The 9,461-nt window shown below is 35.6% G+C and overlaps 1 protein-coding gene across 1 annotated transcript; it reads left to right on the top strand.

The window, feature by feature from the left end:
- Positions 1-2,329: 2,329 nt before the first annotated feature.
- LOC146141047 (microfibril-associated glycoprotein 4-like) lies at positions 2,330-7,514 on the top strand. Its single transcript, XM_083391890.1, has 6 exons — positions 2,330-2,616; positions 3,957-4,099; positions 4,681-4,777; positions 5,876-5,972; positions 6,370-6,434; positions 7,053-7,514. The coding sequence occupies exons 1-6, from the start codon at positions 2,340-2,342 to the stop codon at positions 7,304-7,306; spliced, it is 933 nt and encodes a 310-aa protein (XP_083248016.1). The 5' UTR covers positions 2,330-2,339; the 3' UTR covers positions 7,307-7,514.
- Positions 7,515-9,461: the final 1,947 nt, after the last annotated feature.

The following is a 9,461-nucleotide window of genomic DNA, read 5'->3' as shown; positions in this document are numbered from 1 at the left end:
GTTGATAAACACTAAAATACAGATCACAGATGTTAAATAAAAATGTGTTTGTATTTTTCATTGGCCAATTTACTTTTAAACTCTGCATAAACCAGTAGAGTGCTGCAAGGTAACCAAGCGGAGGAAGTAACACACATTCTGAGATCAATTACTTTTTATAAAACGAACCCTATTCGCAAAATACTAGTTTGGAAACACTGCTTTATTAATTGTGGAAATAAGATACGGCAGCAAGTTTATTAAAATGTAATTTAATGTATGACCCACTTTATCGTTTTAAGTAATAAACAGCTCCACGCTAGAAACACGTTTTGCCACCCCTGATCCATCTCATCCTGTATTGTACCAATCATTTGGGCGCATGTGATTTAAAACTAGTAATCGTTACCACTGGAAAGAAACTAATAATCGTCGTATGAATAAGGTGCAGTACATCAGACACTATCAAGGTTAGTCTTGCGCGAATTGAGTATTATTTGCTGGCTCACGCACATCAATTAAAATTAATTTAAAACGCTCGGCACAACTTCCTGAGTTCATTTAAAAAAAAATATATATATATATATAATTTTATCAGATAAGGTTGTAATTAATAATTAAACGTATAAGCGTCGATTCTTATTTTAAGGGTCTTAACCACGAAAGTTTTAGAATCATTGACAATCCCCACACATGTTAAAAAGACCGTTTAACTGAAGTAAAACAAACCGAAGGCTATTTTGAGACCTCTGTGATAACAAGCAATCCTGTATCACACAACACACAGAACAACCGCAAGTAACCCACGCTTATTTTGACGCGAGAAATCCCGGATCAGTCGATTTCGATGAGCAAATATGCATCGCGCCACATCCCGCTGCTACATTAGGGAGTTTTTTTACTTGGCAAAAACAGGCAAGGCAAAACAGTAGCGCGGGAGCGAACGTGCTCGAATGACGTAAGTTTCGACAAAGGGGAAATTAAATTGACGCCAACTAGTCACGACATGACAATAGAAACCGAATGTCATTTGCCGAATGGAAACTCTGCTGATTGTTTTTAGTTGACACAACGACGATTTGCAGATATGTTAGGACAGCAAACAATAACATTAGTCTGTCAATCGCGTCCAGGCTAAAAAGGTTTAGCCCAGCGTTTCCTAACCCTTTATGGAATCCTACGCGTTTGTTTTACGAATGCTACGCGTTTGTTTTACGAATCCTACGCGTTCGTTTTACAGCGAGTCTTTGGCGGCCCAATTCAATGAACTCTTTGTACGAAACCAATACATTAACACATTAGTATAAACAAGTACGAATTTAATCAATAGGACTGTTTTCTTCCTATTTCTCTCAAATTGTTTAATTTTGTGATCAATTTTCCTTAGAACCAATCTCTATACATCTAACCATGTGAACTAATGCAGTCGGCGGCCCAACTAAATAAAGTGCCCCAAATTTTGGGTCGCGAAAAATTGAGATTTATTTAAATTGAGATTTGTTGCAGTAGATAGAGTGAACTAATTATTGCCAAATGACTTGTTTGCAGCTAGGTGACCTATTACTATGACGATGACTGGAGCTTGAGTTTTTTAAACATAACTTTTTACAAATGATCTGTTTACAACATTGCGCTTTAGCACTCTGAAGGATTCAGTTTTCTACACGACTTTGAAACAGCCTTCCATCCTGGGTGACGTAATTTTTGGCAAAACATGAACGACCTTGCTTTCATTTCCTTGCCGAAGCGAAAACTGAAAATTGTGATTGTAAGAACCCAATGATGGTATTCATATTGAGATTTTGTTGAAGTAGATACAGTAGAGCATTTGTCTGTTGTCCTACTATATAAGAAATTTGTCCTCGTTCAAGCAAGGTTAATTATCACGAAATATTCAAGCAACATATTGGGTCTAATTTATACTTTTCGTTTTGTTAACAGCAAAAGCAGGAAATATTGAATGAACTGTAAAGTACTCCTAAAATGTGGCCTAAAGTTCAGTATTTACAACTTTTAGGGCGTTTTATCTCAGAGTTTTAATTTATACAAAATTATTCGGTGAATTTGTTGGACCTCAATCCTGACTCTCATTTGTTTGTACAAGTCACATTAGTTAATAGCCTGATTTTTGTACATTTTATATGTTTTCGTTATGTGTACCGTAACAAATTCGTTTGCCATTTGTATATTAGTTTTAATTAGAAAAAACGTCAAAGTATATGGCCAGGGCCATAAGCGTCATAACCATGTGTTAGAACTTGTATTTCCGTGAAATAAATTTTTGGCCTACTTTTAACAAACTTTAATGAACATTTTTAATTCACTCTCTTTGCCGCAATTAAGGTTTCAAAGAAGTCAAAATGAAATATATATGCTTTGCATTGATCTGTCTGTTCGCAAACGCACGAAGTTACCAAGTTAACCTAAATTCTTGTTCGCTCAATTTGCAATGTGGTGGACAAAGTCCTGGGGGGATTCCCGTTGACGAGAATCAACTGAGAGGCCATCCTGGCAAATCCGGACCAGCAGGATTGAAAGGCGAAAAAGGCGACAGAGCGGAACGGTGCGAGTGCGATGGGTTTCTTCAATTGAAAAAACAGTTTAAAGAACTGCAAGATGAGCTAAGCGATGTCCAAAGTAAGTGAGAATGTTTGTACTATGCAATGCACGTTCGTATTTGTTTCTCGACAAAAAAGAAATGCAAAAAGGGAAAAAGTTATTGTGGATTTTAAATTAAAACTGTTCTTTCATGTAATTGCAATTGACATCATTTCTAAAAAAAAATCTAAAAAAATGCAATAACAACCAAACGATTTTTTTGTTCCAAGTTATTGGAAATATTTGTTAAATACACGCTGACAAATATTGCGCTGTGGTCATATAGTGGTTGGCGAAGTTAGAAGGCACTAAAAACTCATTTTTTACATACAATGTTCAATGTTTCGCAATAATTCTACTATACCATGCCTAATACGACTGTATCATACGACAGATGTCAACTGCTGTGTAACCGACGCCAATATTAAGCTCTGCTGATGGCCATTTCAAACTTATGCCGCAAGCAATAACTTAACTTAACTTAAGTTACTCAAGAAAAATGACAATAAACTGTAGAAAAAAATGACAATCAATTGTTTATGAGGTGGCCTGTTTCTTTGAAGCTATGTTTGTACAAAAAACGTGTAGAGTTAGTCATCCATCAGTCGATATGTGCTTTACTAAAGACTATAGCTTTATCACATAATGTATGAAAGGTTTTATCTTTTGTAATTTTGTAGTGTTTTGTAGACAAAACGTGGAAATGCGTCCTTTTATTAACAAATATAATGATTAATCGCTGTCCTAGCTTGATAAATCAACTAACTACGAAATAGTTCTAATAAGGCTAAAACTAATTTAGAATATGATAACGAGTTAGAAAATAACGCAAAATATTCAATGATAAAACATGGATTGCATTTAAGACGACACTCTTATACTTTAACACAATGTTTCTTAAACTGGTGAATGGTTCACCCCAGGGTGAATAAAATTTTTGCAAGAGTGAACAAGGGTAAACCGTCAGGAATGGATGATAGCTTTACAGTAAATCGACTACTGAACTGGTGTTTTTTGGTATTTTCCAGTACAAAAATTTGGTGACTGTGTTTTGTGCTTTAGTAGCTTTATATCTCTGGACTTGAAAAATTGTAGATTTGCAATGGTAAATTAGCTTGAGTTGATCTTAACAAAAATGGAAACAACCTAAGTAATTTTGTGCTGTTATATATAGACGAGATAATTTTATCATATCTTGAGACAAGGGTGAATGAAATCTGGAGATAGATGCTAGGGGTGAACAAAATTCAAAAAGTTTAAGAAGCACTGCTATACAGATTGCTTCGTTTGCATCGAAAGCCTTGCTAGTTTTTTCAGTAAATGAATGCCAATTAAGTACTTACAATTCTGCTTTCAACCAAGCTTATTGTTTATTAAAGGGTCGCCTCCAACATCGTGCAGAAACGTTTCGCCCAGAAGTCAAAATGAAACTGGAGGAATTTTCGCCATATATCCGTTCGCTGGGTGGCGCTCGAGTGTCTTGGCGTATTGCGATCACGTGACCGCTGGTGGAGGCTGGATGGTGAGAAAATACATTGAAATTGATTTATAAAGTTTTTAGTTTAAAAGTTTTCAAATGGTGATTTTGGCAGTACGACTTAAGTCATTGTTTGCCAATGATCTGGCTTGACTAAAGTCTTTGAGACAAATGACTTGTGCTGAAATAAACGGTTTTCATTAAGCATTCTTTGCTAATAAATTAGATTCTTTGTATTTGGTTTGGCACATAAAATAATTTGCTTGCTATATGCTGCGTTTTGTGTTATTTTTAAGGACTTGATTTGAAATTGACTTCCTCTAACTGTGACTTGACTGGGACTTGACTTGTTAATGACTTCACTTGGACTTCATTCTTTTTGCAAATGACTTTACTGGGACTTAAGTCAATTCAAAATAACTTGTTTGCAACACTGGATTTTGGTAACATTTTGTTTTTCAAAACATAAATGTTTACGCCTTTAAAAGTTTTACTTTGTACCATGGTAAACCGAAAACAGTTTCGAACTTTTAGTTTTTCGTAGGACCACTGTAACGTTCTACACATGTTTCTCCGATATTAGAGTTACGGAAAACTTGTAACATTAATAATATTTTCTTTTGTAGGTCTTCCAAAGGCGAGTTGACCGTTCGGAAGACTTTCAAAGGAACTGGACTGACTACGTCAATGGATTTGGAAGCCTTAACGGAGAATTTTGGATAGGTAGCAGTCTAAATCTACTAAACGAATTTTGACTTTTCACAAGAACAACAAAATATATTAATAAACATAATTGTACTTTGGGCAAATCAAAAATATATATTTTTGTGAATTTTCAAGCAATTTTGTGGTAAAGATTTTTGGGCTGGGATAAACAGGGGTTAAGTTAGTTTTTCAATGAGTGAAAATCAAATCAAAAAGTGGAAACAAAATTAGAACAAATATTTTGATATTGAAACCACTATAATAAATTGATTTGTACAGTTTTCAACAAAATACCAAGACTAACAATTTACCCCTTTACATTCCACTTAGCATTGGTGAAGTCATAAATGAAGGCCGCACATTTTCGCCCAATAGGTACCTATTTTCGCTAGTGGAAAGCGCAAAGCGTCATTTCCGTTCCCCAGGCCTGCACAGACGCCCAATCGGCTACTTCAAGTTTAACTATTTACAAAGACACGCTCTCCCACACTGTTCTATCCCCCAAAACTTCACAAAGGTATCCAACCAAAGTCTATTATTGGTGACACGATTGTAATGCTTCAATTGGAAAAAAACAACCACAACAAAATAATACAAATCTCACCGAAACATTTGTTCCTGGATCTTCAATTAAAATTTGATTAGGTATAAGGTTAACCTGCAATTCTAACAGTATATTCAGTCTAGTTGTTGTTGGCACAATGAAAACAATCGCCGTAACAATGAACAACAATGACGATTCTTAAAGTTACTGTGTACTGAGTTAAAGTTTACATCTGCAACTACAACAGTCAACTCAGCACAAAAACTTTTAAATACACAGCAAATGTAACTTCATACATTTGGTTTAAAAAATTAGACTTTAAATTGCTTCTGTAAATGATTAACAATAAAGTATCAGCAGTTTAAAAACTTGGCAAAACAAAACGGCTGCGTTTCCAACAAAAAGTGAGACAAATTCGTGACCGCATGAGGCGGTATTTTTAACAATTTAAATTATACAACAGGGTAGCTGTTTACAAAATAAAGATACCACGCAATGTGCAGCTTTGACCAACAGGCCAAACGGAAATGTATAAAATTTAGAAACTAACCCTAAGTTTTTTGTTTGTTCAGGTTTAGAAAATCTCCACCTAATTACTTCAAATGGACAATACGAAATACGGGTTGATATGGAGGACTTTGATGGCAACAAAACATACGCCAGTTACTCGTAGGTCTTTAAAAAAAGGTGTATAGCAAAATAATAGGGCTTAACTTACAAACTCGGCATTCATATTTCGACGCTTTGCGGATGTCAGATTTAGGAGTGTCCGGTATTGTGTATTATATTTCGATACCAATGCCTCATATTTTTGGCAAAAAACAGGACAGGCCGGTCAGATGCAAAGTGACTTCAAAACTGTGATAAATAACTCAAAATTGTTTAAATAAATCCTTTAAGTTGTAAAGCAAAAAAGCCTAAATTGTAAAAAACGGTGCTTTAAAATTGGTTCAATGTCTGAAATAGCGATAATAATTTCGTAACACGCTAGCAAAAACAAAAACAATTAATTTTCATTTGATATAATATCTATGTCATATGTATATTTTATATCCCTATTCTTCAGAAATTTCTCAGTTGGCGACGGTACAGATTTTACGCTTTCAATTGGAGGATTTTCTGGCCCAGCAGGTAAGATCATTCAACAATTCAGCTTAACAATAGCCAGTACTCCTAGTTGCTTTGCTTCTGGTGTTTTTGCTATGCGATGTATTACTCGCAATCGACTAAGATACCAATTTTTATGGCAATAATTTCTAATACAAACAATCGGAATTGGACCAGAAAAATATATTGGAACTTTCAACAAACCAAAAGCACTAGTAAATTGACCAAAATTGTCGATAAATGCAAGGAAGACAGGCAATACAAACAGCTAGCCTGTAGTGAGGAACTCACGACCTCCGGCCATTCCGGGCAAACGTCGTTCTACCAAATATAGCTATGACTTTTAATTGTCATATAACTCGTTACTTCAAAAAAATGAGTTTTTTACTCTTTTGCTTGGCAGGGACTGCAGTCGTTTCAATAGCTGTTAAGTAGCAATAATTTAAACATAATATGCGTGAATTATATACTATTTGCTGTTTGGCGAACAGCAGCCTTTGTTTTAACATCAATGTTGTGGCCTATACACAGATTTAGACATATAGTTAAAAAAAAAACTAAACCACATTTTACATTATCCAATTGGACCATCGTTAAATCTGTATAGTTGTTTAAGTTATAGTGCTGTTATTTTCCTTAAAGGCGACAGTATGCGGATCAATGGGGCAAGGTTTTCAACCAGGGACCGTGACCAAGATATTTATAGTCGCAACTGTGCAAGCCAATTTAAAGGAGGCGGATGGTTCACCAACTGCCATGCTGCCAACCCTAACGGCGTCTACTACGGCGGTTACCACGAATCCTATGCCGATGGAGTAAACTGGCTCACTTTTCGAGGACATCATCATTCACTGAAGAGCATCGAAATGAAGATAAGATTGAAACAGAATCCCTAAGACCTAGTAAGAATATCAAATCCTATACAGAAGTCGGTATCATAGACTATGTTGAAAATGAATGAAGAATTATTCAAAACCTTCAGAATACTACCTACCTCTGTATGGGCTTTGATATTCTTAATACATCTACTACCACCTCCAATCATTATGCTCCAAAGAAACCCTAAGCTGTCGTTTTTCCTCAACGAGAAATTGTATCGTGCCATACGCCTGTCGTTTATCATTATCATGTTGCTTTATCCGTTTCATTGTATATTGGGCGCCTGTGTATGTATTGCCGTTCATTTCGCCACAGCAAATCTCGGATTGGTAGAGTTCAAGCAATAAATATGAATCACGCAGCTACTCTTGCTATACCTTTCCGGAGTGTTTTTTAACTTGGTGATATGGCGCTGGGTTTAATAGCAAAATTGAAAAGTATTCCGCTTCAAAAGGGCTAGAACACAGTTGTTGAACAAGAATGTGGGTATATCTTGCATTGGACAATCTACTTTTGTACTCTAAACAAACCAGTTGATTGCTGCAAAGTAACAGGGCAAACAAAGTAACGAACATTTTGAGATCAATTACTTTTTTATTAATGCGAACTGTATACGCAAAAAAAAACGAAAGCGTGATCGCATACCACCGGGTTGGCAACACTGCTTTAGATAGCATAATGTTAATTGTAGAGAATACGGCGGCAAGTTTATTAAAATGTAATTCAAAATATTATCCACTTTATCGCTTAAAAGTGCATCATAAGTGATAAAAGTCTCCAAGCTAGAAACTGATGTCCTGCTGTCATTTGCGAACAAACACATTCTGTTAAAATATGACCTTAAGGAAGGAATTTTAACTTAGTCTTATTGGATTTTAACCTTTAAAATATTTTTACTTTGGCCTCATTGGATTACTATCGCACCAGTAGATTTACCTTGGCCTCATTGGACGCCTCATTTTTGCAGTAGATAGTGTTCACCCCACCCCTGATCTATTATAATGTATTTTACTAATCATTATACATTGGGAGCCTGTGTGTGTGTTTATTTTGCAAAAATCCCGGATAATTTGAGTTCGATAAGTAAATATGCACCGCGCCACATCCGGATGTTACATTAGGGATTTTTTTTACTTGGCTATACCAGGAAAAGCAAACAGTTTAGCGCGGGAGCGAACGTGTTAGAATGACGTGAATTTTTAACGAAGGAGAAATTAAATTGACGTCAACTAGTCACGACATGACAATAGAAACCGAATGTGTGATTGTTTTCAGATGGACACATCGACGATTTGCATATTTGTTAGGACAGCGCAATCAATAACATTAGTCTTTCAGCCGCGTTCGCACCAAAAAGGTTTAGCCCAGCGTTTCTCAACCCTTTTTGGCGGCGAAACATTAACACATAAACTAGTTCGAATTTAATTAATATAACTGTTGTCCTCGCATTTTTACAGCTTTTTTTTAAAAGTTTTGATCAATTTTGCTTAGAATCAATTTCAATACATTGAACCATGTGAACTACAGTGCAGTCGGCGACCCAACCAAATAAAGCGTCGGCCAAATTTCGAGTCGCAACCCAAAGGTTGAGAAACACTGGTTTAGCCATTAAATTTTATAGAGATTTTTCGGAGACAAATGCCATTGCGAGGATTGTAAATGAGAAATACCATTTGTTGGAAACCTATTGAGGATCCCATCATTCGCTAAACAACATTGAAATGAAGATAACAATGAATTTAAAAAACAAAGCCACCATACTTTATCAACTACTATATAATGCCCCACGTCATACTTCGTGAAGAGGAGGGGGGGCGCGAAGACTCACTGAGAAAAAGCATATTTTTATTAAAAAGTTGGTATCAAATTAAAAATATATATATACATGTTTTTAACTACATTTTACTGTGACTGACACATAGGCCGTTCTTTTACTCCAATAACCCAATTTTTACCCAGCAGTGATATGAATGTTTTACCTCGTTTCCTACATTCAGTTACAGGGTCTTCAGTTACTATAGGTTACATTTTCCCTCGTTTTTTACATTCAGTTACAGGGTCTTCAGTTACTATAGGCTACAAGAGGCACTAAGCCATGTGCCCCAACCTATGCGTTGTGCCAAATTTTTAAATATGAACGTATTTTTAATTTTTTCTGGATTTAGGGATATC

This window comes from Ascidiella aspersa, chromosome 6 (assembly GCF_963924565.1).
Source record: "Ascidiella aspersa chromosome 6, kaAscAspe10.2, whole genome shotgun sequence".
NCBI lineage: Eukaryota > Metazoa > Chordata > Ascidiacea > Phlebobranchia > Ascidiidae > Ascidiella > Ascidiella aspersa.
This window is presented reverse-complemented; position numbering and strand designations above follow the sequence as displayed.